The following is a 16279-nucleotide window of genomic DNA, read 5'->3' on the forward strand; positions in this document are numbered from 1 at the left end:
TGCGCCCAGAGGTCCCCACCGCACTCTCAATGTTAAGATTTGCTTCCCCCCCACGACCTTTCCGTATACGTGAGTCAAAGCAGAAGTCAGACTCCGAAGCAGTCCCGTCCCTCTTGGTAAACTTCTCCGTATGTACCAGGTAGCCCAAGGTCGGCCAAGCCTGCAGCGCTTGGGGGCCGCAGCTGCCCTTGCCAGGGTCCGCGCGCAGGCGAGAGGGCGCGAGGTGCGCGCAGACACTACCCAGCCAGGGCGACTGCGGCCGGGCGGCGCTGCCCAGGACCGCGCAACCCGCGGGAAGGGACGCCTGGCCCCGCGCCTCGCTTGCCCGACCCTGCCCCGCCGGATCGCAGCCGGTCCGGGCGCTTGCTTAAGAAACCCAGATTAAGGAGTGGGTGAATTGGGAAGGAGGGAGCCCGGGGAGTTTGCACCCTGTATCTCAGGTATGAGCACTTCTCACTGACATTGATGCAACTGCATTAGAGTTAATGGCAGCAGCCTGCTTCTCATTATTAATTGTCTTTGTGTTTGGATAAAGTATGTAATCTTCTTCTCAACCACACCATTAAAATAGGTTGCCTTTTCAATTAAGAACTGTCGTGAGCACAGCAGTCAATTTTCCTAATGAAGATGCATTATATTTTCACATTTTTTTAAATAATGGAAAATCCCAGGTTTTCATTAGACGCGATTACAGAGAAATACAAGAGAGTTTCTCTAAAATTTATGCGCACATGTAGTGCATTAAACGCCAGGCTTTTAAATAAATTGGGATTTCTGCAGATGAAAGAAAAGCATGAGTATCAGATATGTTCAAATCGCTTCAGATTTTAAAAAGCAGGTACGGTGAGTTCTTTTTTGAAACGCATTTAACAGATACAACAATAAAAACAAGACAGTGAATGTCTGCAAATACACCTATAAACTTTTTGGGGGAAATCTCTTCTAGTTTAAGAGATGATTTGCAGATTCTTAACTAGAATAGTGGTGTTTGCTGAAAACGCACTATGCCCATTTAGATAATGTGCAGTTTTTGAACAAATACCTCAGCTTGATCATTGAGGAGCAAAAAAAATGTCTGGGCTGTGCACCTACAATTACTTTTTGTTTATTTGCTTCCCTCCTTGCTTTCATTTTTCTTCCCTTAAAGAAAAAAAAGACAATTGAAAGCTAGTGAATCTGGTAGAACTATTGAATATTCTACGCCTTCGTGATAGGCAACTTTTCAGTTGTAAGAAAATTAAAATGGCAAAACTGCAGTATTGAAGTTTAAAAATTGGTTGGAAATATTCATTCCTATATGTGAAAGTGGAAAGTTTGCATCCCTGAACAAAAATGAAATATGTGTTACTCATTTTCTAATCTTGGGAATTTTTAAGTGTGTCGTGAAAAGGATCTGTCAAGATCTATGTTTTCTTTGTTAATAAAAAATTTAAGTTACTATCTTTTGCATATGAAATACTGTTTTAGACAAATAATTCGTCTTTTTTTTCCCTCTCCCAAAGTGAATACTTTCATAGGAGCCACATCAGAGAGTAGTATTTGAGAGAAAAAAAAAAAAAAAAAGTCAAATTCTTCTAAATAGAAGAAAAAAGTTCCCAACAACAGCCAGACTTCTTTTGTAAGACAACATAACTTGCTTTTTTTTTTTTTTTTCCCCCGGACACGATCTTTCCAGGTTTTTAGGTGTTAGGTCTTTTAAAAATTGAACTCTTTTTTAATCAACTGGACCCTCAAAATGATCTGCAAAGAGTGGGAAATTAGATTTTCGATTAAAACCTTATCCTATCTCGAAGGATTACTTTATATTGATTCTTAAATATGGCTACAATTGATGGGCTCTAATTAAAAATCCAAAGGAAAAGTCTGTCGTGCCCATATAAAAGAAGCTTTTCATATACGGGAAATAAAGCTTGTAAAAGGTTACAAATAAAAGATTAGAGATTTATCCAAACTGGTTTAAAGCTTCACTGCGGTTTTCTTTTCTTCTTTTTTCCTTTTCTTACAAAACCATTCCCGGGTCTTTTTTCCCCCACTTTTAAATGAAGTTTGCAAACAGGCAAGATATGGGACTGTAATGGTTGTTTTATATCAGCTCTGTAAGCTCAAGGCTACTGCCTGCAGTAGAATGGATTTCAAGGAAAGTTCAGAAACAGAAGATGAAAATCATATAAACTGACAGCTACCACCCTTCACCAATCCATACACATTCCCGTCCACACCCTTCTAATGCACACCCACATCCACACTCACACCCCTCATATTGCTGTCTCCGTCTCTCACACTCACTCGAGCCCAGCCTGGCCCCCACCCTAACCTTGCTCTGCACACACCCTTGGTCCCCACATGCTCAGGGACAGACGCATAGCTCCCAGCTCACACTCAGCTCATAAATGTCTCCCAGCCCCACATCTCGCACTTGTCACACAATCTTAATCCGTTTCATTCCGGAACAACATGGTCCTCTTTTCCTCTTTTCTGCATTTGGAATTTGCCTCCTACTCTTTTATCAAGACAGCACAATCCTATCTTTGAAGTTGTTTCTTTCTCTCTTACCCTCTTTTCTGAGGCAGTCGTAATGCAGGGAATAAGCAACCCAAGCTTAATTCACAAGTGATCTATTGCCTTCTGTTTCCCTCCAAATTCTGCCTGCATTGCCAATCTTTAACCCTCGTTAAAAAATTAATTAAAGTTAATCTTGTCAAAGTTTTTAATAAAGACATATCTGAAAACCTAATGAAAAATGACTTCTTTCTAAATATCGTGGCAGTTCTAAGGCAAGATGTGGTCCCCTACTGTCCACTGAATCACTGAAAAGATTGGAAATTAATCTTCATATTTCTGAAGTAAGTGTTCGGGGAGTCTAACTGGCTCCTTTCCCCCTGAGAGGCTATGTTCTCACGGAATATGGGTTTTGTTCTTCTTCTTTTTTAATTAGCTTGGAAGAATCCTGAAATCTTTCTCCTTTCTCTTCCGACTCCTCCACTCCCCCCCCCCACCCCACCACACACACACAAGCACCATAGTTAATAAACTCAGAGGAAAGTTTGGAATATTTTAAACTGGCCTGGCATGTGGGGTGGAGAAAGTAAATCCAGCTAGCATGAGACATAAACTTAGATTGCAAAATATGAATATCGGCCATATTTTGGAAACTGCATGCAAGCTCTGACAAATAATTTGATTCTCTGTGTACTGGTTTTCTTAATTTAGCTTCTGAAGACTTATATCTCATATTCATAGCAAGATAATTATACTCGTGGCAATTAAAAACCATCCACTTGTTAATGAAAATTACTTAAAAATACAAAGCATGCTACCTACCATAAGTCAGACTCATAGAAAAAAAAATTAAAGACACAGGATGTAGGAAAAAAAAAAGTTAAACATGAACAGAGAAAAATACAGTGACCACATAGAAAGTATATTGGAAGTTCAAGGACTTACTGAAAATCAAGAGTTAGACTTTTCATCCAAGGAGTCTTTTTCTCCCACCAAGTCTCTACGGTTTTCAGTACAACAGCCCAACCCCCACACCCCCCCCCCCCCCCCCCCCCCCAGCCAGTGGCTTTTGTCCTGACCTAGAGTAGGGTTTGTGGGGACTGTACCTGAGCCGGGCTGTCTGCAATTTCCGAATTGACAAGAAGAGACTGGAGAATAAAGAGCATGTTCTTACAGGTGAAGAGCAATTTTGCAACTTTTCCAGGAGACACCCAGGAGAAAGCTTTCTTGCTACCAACTGCTGCAGAGTCTGAGCAGAATTCCTCTAGAAAGAAAAAGAAAGTCTTTTTTCCCCCCGTCTGCCTCTGTCTCTAGTTCTCTTTCTCCTCTCTGTCTCTCTCTCTGTCTCTCTCTCTCTGTCTCTCTCTCTCTCAGATCCAATCTTTTAAGAGCTTCAGCACATTGCTAAGCTAAAGGGAAATTCTCTTTGATAAAGCGGCGTTTCCAGCTTCTGGGTTTTAAAACCTAAATCTATATTCAAATCTGGCTGAAGGTGTGTTCTGGGATTTATGAAAGCCTCTTAAAGGGGTAAATTTACCAAACCGTGACAAAATCATCACAATCTTACTTTAGACATCTGAAGTGGATGAGAATTTTAAAGAGACCCTTGTTTATTTAACACTGTCCATTTCCAACTCGTGGTTTATTGGTCCTGCATTTCTGCGAAGTTATTAGACTAAAGGGCAAAGGAGAAGCGAGAGCGGTCTGCTCCCAGCCGCTGCGAAGGGAAAAGCCCTCCCACGCCCCCACGGCGCCGAAATCTGCCCTCGTCGAACAGAACCCGGGAATTTTCAGGAAGATTCGGCTGCCCCCGCCAACTGGGAGGACAGCGCAAACCTCTGCGGAGGTCTTGCAGGTTTTCCCACAACACTGGACCCTGCAGCAAATAGATCTCCCAGTCTAACATGCTTCCCTTACTTGGTGGAGATCACAAGTACGTGTTCTGAGGCTTCTCCACCCCACCCCCCACCCCTGCTGTCCCCAAGGCCTCCCTCCGGCCCTTCCCCTTCGCCAGACGCACAACGTCCATTTTTTCTTTTTCCTTCTTTGATGCTTTAAACATCATTGCGATCAAACTGGGAGAAACACTGTCTTTTCTCGGGGTGGGAAGGAGGCTCTGGCACAGGGGATCTGGGTGGATTTGCCCCTTCCTTCACCGAAAGTATCGTGACTCTGGCCAAGTGCTCCCAACCAATGGGCAAGACCGCCTAGGGCATTTGTGGCTCTCTCCTCCCTCCCCAGTTAAGGGCCGGGCGGGGGCGGGGGGCAGTCGCCAGGTGTTTCAGTACAGTGGGGGCGGGGTGAGAAAAAAAAAAAAAAAGGTCTGTACTCACCCTCCCCCCCCAGCCCGGGACCCCAGAAAGTCGCGACTCCTGGGACCGCGACAGCCAGCGGGTCTCTCCGGACTGGAGCGGGCGCTGAGGGTTCGGGAGTTGCTGGGCAGACCCCGGGCCGCTCGGGGGCTCGTTGGGACGCGGGGGCCCAAAGCTCTAGAGACACCTGCGAGGCTGGCCGCGGCCACCGAGCGCCCAGCCCCAGGCCGAGCGGCAGCCGGAGCCCAGCCGCGCTGCCGAGCGCTCGCTGCCTCGTGCGCACTCCCGTAATTCGTTAATTGCTGTAAATCCCAAGGACGGCCACATTTGATTACACATACAGTATAAGAACCGACAACAAAGCGACGAATTAATTACCAACTTCATTAACATAGGTCCCCAAATTAAAGGCAGCGAGCTGTTTCTTTGGGCCCACTCGCCGTGGTGGTGGTGGTGGTGGTGGTGGTGGTGGTGGTGGTGGTGGTGGAAGGGGGAGGGTGTTTAGAAAGAGATTTTATTTTTCTTCTCCGGCATTGGGAGTCATGAGGGCAGAGATGTCTTCTGCTCCCCCCCACACCACCCATCCACCCTCAGCCGGTCCTCTTGTGCACCCCCCCCCCCATTCCCTCCGCCCAATCTGCTTTTCTAGGGACTCAGATGGGTTTGGAAGCTGTCGGGTCCCGCTCTCTGTGCCAGGCATTAAAGTTAGGCTGGGCTCGCTCCCTGGCTCGGGTCCCCTGGTGCCGCCAGTCTCCCGCCTCCGGGCTCTCAGCCCCCGGCTCCGGCCGCGCGGGCTCTTAGCTCCAGGCCCCGCCGCCGGGCAGTGAGGAGCGTTTGTCTTAACGTGGAACCGTTTCCAGCGCGGGCCTCCTGCGTTCGCGCCCTCCCCGGGTGCCCGGCCGACCCCTCTTCCTGACCTGGCTCCCTCCGTCTCCCCAAACCGGCCCAGGGGCCAGACGCCCCGGCTGGTGTGCCCGGCAGCCTGCCTTGGGCTCCTTCAAACTCTTAAAAACCCTGTGCGGGTAACAGGAGCCCGGGGCGCTCGCTTCGGGGACCGGGGAATATCGATAAGGGCGCAACGAGTGGGAGAGACCCTGAGTTTCTGAAAATAGTTTGTGGTTGGACTTGTGTATGCGTCTTTCCCTTGCCTGCACGCCCAACGCTCGCTCCCAGGCCGCCTTCTTTCCCCCTTTCTGGCCCTCAGCGTGCTCTGACCCTGGTGGAGGTTTGAGGCTTCAGCCCGACTTGCTCTCTGCGTTTGACCCACACGCTCACTGCCGGCGTTGCAGGCGATAGCCCAGCTACTGCTCCACCCTCGCTGTTCTCCAGCATTTACCTAAACATTTTTATCTTTCCATCTTATTGTATGGGTTTCCTTTTTCCCCTTCCCGAAAATCGAAATAAAACAAAAAGGGAGGGGGGGGGGAGAGAGGAAAGGAAGGAAAAGAAGAACAGGAGAAGAAAGGTAAGGGAGGCCTCCCTGTCCATCATTTTAATTATACAATTAGTTCACATGCTCCGGCCCATAATGTATATTTTAAGCGGAGCCCAGTGTCTTTCAAGAACATTCTGGTAATGTCGGAGGCCTGGATTTGTTGCCCGCTCGTCCCCCCGTGCAGCAGCGGCCTGTTTTCCTCCCCCTGTTGTGTGTTTTTATTATTTTCCCTCTGGCTTAGATGTGTCAATCATTCTCTCCCTGCCATTGGTTGGAGAGTTTGCGTCAAAAAGTTGCCAGAGAGGCGCTTTCTCAGCAAATCTCCCTGAGAGCGGAACCGACCTCAGCTCCAACTCAGCCTCCACTGTTATTAAAAATAAAAATCGCTAGAGCAGCCCTCATCACGTCTACTTTGTATGTATCCCAGAGGGGCCCACGCGTGTTTCGAACTCGAGCTACTTTCCTCATTTTCTATTCTTTAAATTTTTTTTTTCGTTGTTTGACTTTTCATGGAGGGTTGAAGACTGCAAGATTTCTAACTCAATACTCTTGATTTCTTTTAGGATAGCGGGCTATTTGGAATTTTGAAGGATAATTAAATTTTTTTCTAACTTCCCATGCGGCCGTAAGGTAAGTGTCCGTCTGTCTTGTCTGCCTGTCTATATCCATGTGTTCCTCTGACTACCATCGCCCCACTACCTCCAATAGACCGACTAAAGCCCACTTCTGGGAACGTGGAGTTCTTCTGAAGCATGTTCTATTTTTCTCCCTCGTAAATGTTTTTAGGTGTAGTAACGATCATTGCGGAAAATGTGTGATCTGGAGGTGAGGGCGGGAGTGAGAGGAGGGGAGGCAGCGCGCTCCTGGGGTCGCCGCTTCCGCCAAACGTCGTGGAAACCCTGCGAGGCTAATGTGGGGTGTTCTGGACGGGTTTTGTTTGTGGTTTTGTTTTATGTCAACGCCCATTCTGGGCTTCTCCCTGCTAATTTTGCGTTTTGGCTCTCAGATGTGGTTGGGTCATTTGTACTGATCTCAAGGACATTTTCAGAGTCAGACAAAAAGATGCAGATGTAGCTAGATGGATGGGTAATGATGATGGTGGTGGTGGTGGTGATAAGACAGGCGTCTTCTAGGGCCCGCGTGCCCGCAGCCCGACTCGCTCTCCGATTGCCGGGTGAGGACGGTCGCAGCTCGAGCCCTTGCCTGCCCCTAATGAACGGGAGGGGAAACCCGAGCGGATAACCGAGGAGGCGGGGAGCGCCGGGATCTCGTTCGCCCGGCGCTCGCCGCTCTCTCCGGGGCCCTCTCCCAGAGCCCAGAGCAGCTCCCTAAGATTCGCCCTCCGTTCTCCTTTTCCTTTTTGATCACCACTTGTCTCCTCCCAGAATAACCTGGGAGTGCGGGAACTCCCCCGCCGCCGGCTGTCGTGGTCCCAGAGCCGGGTCACCAGGCCGGGCGAGAGCTGTTTGCCCGGGATGGTTACCGGCCCGCGCGGGGCAGCGGTCCGCGGGCATCCGGGGCTGGCCGGAGTGTTGGGGAGTGGCCCCTGCTCCGCCCGAGGCCGCGGCGGGCCGGGGGACAGGAAGCCTCACCTTGGGGAAGGCGGCGCCTCCGCTCTTCTGGCCTGGGGGCAGCGCCGGGGCCTGCGTGCGCGCTCGCGCGCTCCCCTCCCAGGCTCGGGGACAGCCGGCTGTCGTGGGGCCGGGCGGGGGTCGAGGGGGTGCACCCCGAGGCCCAGCCCTCCGTTCTCGGTCCACCCAGGGAGAACCATCAGGTCTCCACCAGCAGCCAGCCTCGGCGACGTGTTCCGCCGCCAACTGCAAAGAGGTCTTCCCGCTGATGCGTTGGAGGGACTCTTGGAGTCACGGTCCGACTTCGGAACGCATCTTTTTGAAATCGAAGTCCCCGGTCAGAACTCCCACCGAGCTGGCTTTTTCCTCCCGTGCAGACAGTGCTGGGTGTGGGGACAGAAGGCCGAGCTGCGTTGGCCCTGGAGTGCTGGGTGACTTGGGGAGGGCACGGGGCAAGTCGGAGCCTTGAACACCCTCCCCCTCCCCCCCACCGGTCCTAGAGCTGCGGGTCCGGATTTCTCTCTCCCGCTCACTTCGGGACTTTTTCCAGGCACCAAAAGTTATTAGCACAGGAGGCGAGTTGGAGAGCAAACTCCTCCCCCCAAAGGAAGGTAGACACCCAGACCTCTCCTCTCCGAGCTAACACTGGGGCTTTCTCCTCACCATAATTAATAGTCAAGGCCAACCCTTTTGGCACGTTTCTTCCTCCCTCCCTCGCGGGTGGCAGCGCTGTTCGATTCCCCGAGGCCAGAAACTTTCCCTCGAGTTCGCCCGAGAGGGAGGCCCGCGCCGGCTGCCTCCGCGGTGCCCGCATCTCTCCTCTTTCTTTCTCTCCTGCCTTGCGCGCTCTCCCGAGCCGCAGGCCAGTCGCCAGTCCGCGTAGTTTTGTTTCTTTTCCATCATGCAGAAAATTAATCAGCCCGGACGAGAAGCAGAGCTGAGCACGGCGGCCTGTAATTAAGGGACGTGTGCCCCTCGGATTATCTCGTTAGTTTATCAAGAAAACATTTATTATAATTAATTCTTGGACGAGGTAATTATTATTGAGCGAGGACACAGCAACTGGTAGATGGGCTCCTTGGAAGGAAAAAAAAAAGAAAAACCAACAAGCGGGGCGGGGGGGTGGGGGAGATGCGGGGGAGGTGGGGGGAGAGCGACAGATTGCGCGAATTGACCGTTAGATATAAGGCGGCGCGGGCCGGGGCGGGCAGTGGAGCCGGACCCGGGGCGCCAGGACTGCGGGGCTGCCGGGCAGGGACGCCGGACCGAGGCATCGCGCCCGGACTTGCGGGCGCCCGCCGGCCGCGGGGACTCGCCGAACCACCGTCACCCGCTCCCGTAGGTAGGAGTTCTCCAGCCGCCGCCTCCTGAGCGATCATATGGAAGCTTGTAGCTTTGAAAGGGTCTTTCTGTCCCCCTTCTAGGCTCGGCTTAGAGAGGAAGGGAGAAAGGTGTCCATTTGGGGCTTTGGAAGTTAGATGGAAGGGCCCATGGCCTCTTCTTTGGAGAGTGCATACCTAGGCCGGCTGCTGAGAGTACTTAGTAGTTCTGTTTGGGGGTATATCTCTTTCTCTTTCAAAGATGCAATCCGGTAGTAAAAGCGAAAAACTGTTTACTCCTAAATTTTAGTGTTATTTGCGTTGGTAAGGGCACAGGAGCTCCCAGAAGGATCTTTGCCTGGTGCTTTCTATCTGCTACTGCTTTTTATGTTGGAATGTGCCACTTTCTGTAACAGACATTTCTAATTGGGTGAGAATTCTACATGTAAAAACAATTGCGTGTGTCTCATGTGTACATCTGCTATGATTTTAGTTTTTTCTACAGTAGTTCAGAACTTTCCAATGTAGTAGGATTGTATTAAGAGAGAACTCCAGCTCAGAGGCTGTTTAGACAAATAAAATGACTGTATTTTAAAGCAATATTATTTTCACAGCCTCCAAATAACTGTCTTGAAAAGAGAGTAGAAAATATCAAGTCTTTGTTATAGGATCTACATTAGTTTTGCTGATAAGATAGTACAAATTCCCCCAAAAGGGGCATTTATAAAATTACATTAAATCAGATCTGAGGGTGGAAAAGCATGTTTTCTGTGCTATGAATTTAAAGCAGGAAGAAGTTAGAGTAACTGAGTTCCATTTGTGGAATTTTGTGTCTTGATTTCTAAAGCAATGTAAATATGAGAATCCAATGCTGAAAACTCAGTAGGACCTTTGTCAAAGTAAGAGGCAACTTCTCCTAATCTTGTATCCGCCATTTTGAAGCAATCTCTCATAGTGTCAAAGTTGCAAAGTAGAGATCCTTGCAGGATAAGTGCCATTTTTTAGGCAAATAAAAGCCAGACTTGAAAACTGTCAGCCCATATTAACATCCAGTTCGGATCCCTTTGCTTGGGGCAGTGAGAGACACTCAGCTGAAGACAGTAAATAACTTTTCTTTTCCTTCCTTTCTTTTGCTTCCCTGAGCTCTTTTTCTTTATAGGATTGTAGGAAACTTGAAAGGTAGGGAGAAATTCTATTAGTTTCACAACTTTGGGTGTTTGTGTATCTACCTTCCTCAAAACTAAAATGTGCAAAAGGCAGCCGGAATTAACAAGAAACTCTGCTCTAGTTGCTGAGGACCCAAATGTCTGAAAATTTGCCTCCCGCAGGATCTACAGCCTCCACAACACCAAAATCAACATGGAAGCGGCTTGCACTACAAATGCGTACGCTTTCTACTTGCAAATGTGGGGGCCTGTCATTATCTGATTGGTGGGATTCTAACTTCAGAATTCCTAGCAAACCTCATGCCAATCTTTAAGACTTTTTTTTTTTGCAGTATGTTTAAATATTTGATGGGTGTCGATTAAAAGTTAAATACTTGTTTGTTTAGCTTTAGTTCTTTAGACACATAATCAAGGTCCTCCAAAACCTTAATAAATCTGTTACTTACCTCAAAATCTAATTACCCAGACTACTAATTAGGTGAAAATGATTACTGGAAATGACTTCAAATGTGGAGTAATAGCGGTTGAACAGTTTTCTCAAGTTTGTCGATTAGCAAGTTGGTATTTTAGATGTTAAATGCACTGACATTTTAGGTTCACAGCAGTTAAAAGTGGTAAAAAGCTAAGGTAATTAAAATTTGCCTTGGAAAGGCAACAGTCTGGGGAGAGGTAGATTTCTTGAATTGTTTCTTTGTTTCTCACCAATGGGCTTTGTTATCAGCATTATTTATTTAGCCAAAGAGTTCTTTGTCTCTGCAAATGGCCCCAATCAAGTTTTGTTTGAGACAATTAGCTAGTGCCAGCCAATGAGTCCTATGCAAATGTAGGGATAGGAATGCAATGTGTGCATTTGAAGGCGTGGGGTTTTGTTCTTCGGGGAAGGCAGATTGTAATTGCTTTCTTCTGGTACTTTTTTTTTTTTTTTTAACTTTAGGGTGGGGGTGGGGAAGACAGGTTTATCTGGTCTCTCTCCATCCCCTGTAGTTCCAGAGCAGCTGGGGGTGGGGGTGGGGGGTTGGTGGCAAGTCTTTTAAAAGCTTCTACCTTGCATAGCCCAGGCTCTTTTTAAGTTAGTGGTGGAACGTGGAAGAGCTGCCGCCTGCGAAGCAGTAAACCAGCACCTCTGTTTGTTTGTTTGCTTTGTTCATAGTTCAACTGCTCCAAACCCACACACCAAGGACCCTGAATCTGTCCACCCCCAGCAAAGCGAGACCTTCTGGCTGGGTCCCCCCAGTTTGGGCCGATTTTGCGCCTCCAAACAACCTTAGCATGATGTCTTATCTTAAGCAACCGCCTTACGCAGTCAATGGGCTGAGTCTGACCACTTCGGGCATGGACTTGCTGCACCCTTCGGTGGGCTACCCGGGTAAGTGAGCCTCGCTGCACTCCTGCCCCGCCTTTCCCCACTCCCGCCCTGCGGGGATGTGACACCCTTTCCCCCGGAGCACTGGGGCTGATGGTCTTGCTGCCCTACTCCGGCTCCAGGCGAAGCGTCCCCCCTGGGTTTTCCTTCTAAGAAGCAGCCCAGAGCCACAGGACGTTTACCGGCCGGAGGGAAGGCTAGGGCCGGAGGGAGGAGGTGGATCCCGCAACACTTGCAGAAACTCCCAGCGCTCTATTCTCAATTGGAGTGAATGGGGGAGCCACGCTGTGGTGGTGGGGGGGGCAGGAGGTTACAGCCTCCACCCGTATCTCAAAGCCCAGTTGCTCGGAAGTGTCCTCTTGGAAAGCTGGGTCTCTCCTCCTAAATTCTCCTCGCCCCGCCTGGGGTCCCCCCCCTGACCTCCAGGCCCGATGCCTCTAATCCCTAGAGGTGTGATTTGCCGTGGGTATGGGTGCTTTCCTTTCCCGGTCAATCTGTTTCTGTTTTGTTTTGCTTAAAAAAAAAAAAAAAAAAAAATCCTTGTAGAAGTTTTAAATACGCCCCCATTTTAAAGATGGAGGAACAAAGGCCGTTGGAGTCCCAAAAACAAGGATCTCGAGTAGGATCGAGATTTCGCCCCCTCAATCCGAACTGCGGGTCCTCTGGGACCCTTTGACTTCGGGGAATGGATTTTTTTGCTTGTGTTATGGACTAGGGGATGGTTTGAGGGGTGTTTGGGTTTTGGCTTCCTTTTATTTCATTTGTTAGCTACCGCAGGGTCGCCCTGGCTGGAGAGATCTCCGACGTCAGGTGGTGGGGGCCTCACCTGGAAGGACAGTGTGTGTCTTGCGACCCAGTGTCCGCCGGAGGAGCCGAGGCTGGGAAGGGCGGGTGGGGAGAACCCTGGTAGGCTCTGGGTTGGAGGGCTGGGAGGACGAGGGAAGGGCTGGGAGTGGGGGTTGGGGAGTCGGAGCACCCGCAGAGACCCCTGTGACTGAGAAACTGCTCCCCCACCCTAAAGGGCCCTGGGCTTCTTGTCCCGCAGCCACTCCCCGGAAACAGCGCCGGGAGAGGACGACGTTCACCCGGGCGCAGCTAGACGTGCTGGAAGCTCTATTTGCTAAGACCCGATACCCAGACATCTTCATGCGGGAGGAGGTGGCGCTGAAAATCAACTTGCCTGAGTCCAGGGTCCAGGTAGGGCAGATGTAGGTAGAACCAACCTTCCCGACCATGCTGCCCCTCCCCTGAGCACGGTGTATGTCGAGGACCCAGGAGAATCCCACGTCTTAGGACCAAAAGGAAGGCTTGAAACTAAGTGCTCCATTAGAGGCCAGTAAACTCTTCTCCTAAGGCCTCTTCATATGCCTGATAATTCCCTGTACTCCATTTTGTTCCCCCACCCCATCCTATAAGCAAGAGCCTTTCAGCTTAGGTTGTAAGGCAAGACTGGCAATTTAGCTGCAGTTAAAAAAAAAAAAAAAGCACAATTCTAGAGCTCTTGGGTCCCTAGCCAACAGAGGCCCAGTCTGGGCAGATTTCAAGGACAGTTACTTAATATTTTAATACTTCCCTTTCCCCATGTGGAAATCCTACCCCATTTTCATCTCTTTTAAGGGTGAAAGAAGCTTAGCTCCTGGATAGTCCCAATATTTTTACAGGTAAAGAAATGCAGTCAATGACTTGCTCAAGGTCACCTGTCAATTGGCTGGTAGAGCCAGGCTATAAAAGCAGCTGGTGCTCTTGCCAAAGAAATTACACAATAAAAGGGTTTTCTTTGACTTATTTGGGATTGAGCAGAATTTGCTAGCTCTGAGCCATTCAGCAGATAAAATATCAATGCAATATCCTCAGTGACACCCCCCCCCCCTTTAACTAGAAATTAAGCTGGAATGGGAAAGTGAACTCCCAACTTTTCTGAAATGCAAGCACCATACAGAGTTCTCTGGAAAGAACATTTAGCAACTAAACACACACACACACCTGGTACTCCCCTTCAGCTAGGCCGCATCAGTGTGAACTTGCAAACCAGACAAAAGACTTTTCAAGTTTTGGCATCTTTGTGAGGCTTGACCTCAAGTCTTTACTGAAAGAAAATAAATGGCTCCGAATGATTGGTGGTGATATGCTCAGCCTTGGTGGCACAGTTAACATGCCCATATATTGAGCTCATTCAAGAAGACCACTAAGGACTTGTTGCTCAGAAACCAGTTTCTCTCAAAAAAGGGTGGTAGTTTCTTTGATAGCCTCCTTCCCCTGACACCCCCCCTCCCCCATATGCCAAACACTGCTCCTTCATTGCTCCTTCATTGCAGAACATGAACAGGGCTGGTAAAGAGAATCTTCAAAGTTGCAAGCAGAGGCTTAAATTGACAAGCCAGTGAACATAGTATAGGAAACTGAATCTGTGTGATGAGCGGCACTACCGTGCAGCCAGACTCCAGAGTCAGACTTGAGACTAGCAGAGAAGTCTGTCCTCAAGCTCAAAACAGACTATATACAAGTCCTTCCACTTAACAAATAGTGCAAAATTTGCACTATTTCCACTCTCAGCAAATAGTGCCTTTCAGACCTTCTTCAACAAGATCGCTTCTCCTTGGAGCTTTCTTTTGTGAGTCTTTCAAGGAGAGGAAAAAAGGTAGAGTGACTAGCAGTTATTCCCCAAAAGATGGACTGCGCACTTTGAATTTACGCTAGTAATAACAGAATTGTTTTCCCTCACTTCTCTTGTGTTTCCCTCCAAATGAAATATATTATATTCCACTGTAAGAGTGTTCCACATGCCACTGGGTCTGTGTGCACATTTTGTATTTGATGTGAAATATGAGAAAGGAAAATGAGAGGGAAATTTTTTAGCCACAGGATTTATTATTCTGGGCTAGGAGTCAAATGCTTTTAGAGAGTCTCCCCACTTTCTTACTATTCCAGGGGTATATATAAAAGCACCATAAAGTAGGTTTTTAGTGGCAAGACAGATTGTCTGCTTAGCTCATCTATAATCTGGGAGCCACTCTTTCCTTATTTATACCATGTTAAAGAAATTTCTTTCCCTTTCAAGGTATGGTTTAAGAATCGGAGAGCTAAGTGCCGCCAACAGCAGCAGCAACAACAGAATGGAGGTCAAAACAAAGTGAGACCTGCCAAAAAGAAGACATCTCCAGCCCGGGAAGTGAGTTCAGAGAGTGGAACAAGTGGCCAATTCACTCCCCCCTCTAGCACCTCAGTCCCAGCCATTTCCAGCAGCAGTGCTCCTGTGTCTATCTGGAGCCCAGCTTCCATCTCCCCACTGTCAGATCCCTTGTCCACCTCCTCCTCCTGCATGCAGAGGTCCTATCCCATGACCTATACTCAGGCTTCAGGTTATAGTCAAGGATATGCTGGCTCAACTTCCTACTTTGGGGGCATGGACTGTGGATCTTACTTGACCCCAATGCATCACCAGCTTCCTGGACCGGGGGCCACACTTAGCCCCATGGGTACCAATGCAGTCACCAGCCATCTCAATCAGTCCCCAGCTTCTCTTTCCACCCAGGGATATGGAGCTTCAAGCTTGGGGTTTAACTCAACCACTGATTGCTTGGATTATAAGGACCAAACTGCCTCCTGGAAGCTTAACTTCAATGCTGACTGCTTGGATTATAAAGATCAGACATCCTCATGGAAATTCCAGGTTTTGTGAAGATCTGTAGAACCTCTTTGTGGGTGATTTTTAAATATACTGGGCTGGACATTCCAGTTTTAGCCAGGCATTGGTTAAAAGAGTTAGATGGGATGATGCTCAGACTCATCTTCCGATCAATGTTCCGGGAGGCATAGAAGGAAAAATGAAGGGCCTTAGAGGGGCCTACCAACCAGCAACCTGAAATGGACAAACCAGTCTACTTAAGGGCCTGTCATAGTTTTAGATCATTGGTTTTCCTGATTTGCAAAGTGATCAAAAGCATTCTAGCCATGTGCAACCAAATACCACCAAAAATAAACAAAACTAAATTGTGAGGAAAAGAGGGAAGGGACATAGCCTTCCTAAGCAGAGGTGTTCCAATGTTTTAGCCAATCCGTGGTTGAATCTTAGGAATGAACAGTGTCTCAAGCTCACTCACGTTTCATGACCAACTGGTAGTTGGCACTGAAAAACTTTTCAGGGCTGTGTGAATTGTGCGACTGATTGTCCTAGATGCACTACTTTATTTAAAAAATAATGTTCATAAGGAGTCAATATGTAGTTTAAGAGACAATCAGTGTGTGTCTTATATAAATGGTACATCTGTGGTTTTTAATCTGTGCTAGACTTCAAAACTGTGATCTCCTGTTATTGTATGCAACCTTGAACTCCACCTCTGCAGGGGTTCTTCTGTGATTAAATAGGTTATAATTATAAGCAAATTCAGAGCAACTGAGTACTTATCTAAAAAGATTACCTTTGGCTGGAGGTGAGCTGCACTGAAACTTTACAACAAAATGTCTCTGGACAAGGAGAGTGAGAGAAGAGAAACAAAAGGACACTAATTCATCTGTAATTTACTGTTGGTAAGCCTAGCAGTAAAGAGACATTGGTCAATTGCTCTGACCCTGATGAATTTATAAACTGAGATCATTGTTGTTTATGCTTGCAGA

The 16279-nt window shown here is 48.2% G+C and overlaps 1 protein-coding gene across 1 annotated transcript; it reads left to right on the top strand.

Moving 5' to 3' along the window:
- Positions 1–326: 326 nt before the first annotated feature.
- On the top strand, positions 327–15926 carry OTX2 (orthodenticle homeobox 2). Its single transcript, XM_041759663.1, has 5 exons — positions 327–440; positions 6810–6876; positions 11453–11668; positions 12711–12862; positions 14724–15926. Exons 3-5 carry the CDS (start codon positions 11572–11574, stop codon positions 15342–15344), a joined length of 870 nt encoding a protein of 289 aa, XP_041615597.1. The 5' UTR covers positions 327–440; positions 6810–6876; positions 11453–11571; the 3' UTR covers positions 15345–15926.
- The last annotated feature ends 353 nt before the right edge of the window (positions 15927–16279 follow it).

This window comes from Vulpes lagopus, chromosome 6 (assembly GCF_018345385.1).
Source record: "Vulpes lagopus strain Blue_001 chromosome 6, ASM1834538v1, whole genome shotgun sequence".
NCBI lineage: Eukaryota > Metazoa > Chordata > Mammalia > Carnivora > Canidae > Vulpes > Vulpes lagopus.

Bases quoted from the DNA above. Each gene is read 5' to 3' on its own strand.
- OTX2 (XM_041759663.1), top strand. From the start codon at position 11,572: ATGATGTCTTATCTTAAGCAACCGCCTTACGCAGTCAATGGGCTGAGT. The intron at 11,669-12,710 runs GTAAGTGAGCCT...CTTGTCCCGCAG, and splicing joins CCCTTCGGTGGGCTACCCGG to CCACTCCCCGGAAACAGCGC. The intron at 12,863-14,723 runs GTAGGGCAGATG...TTCCCTTTCAAG, and splicing joins TGCCTGAGTCCAGGGTCCAG to GTATGGTTTAAGAATCGGAG.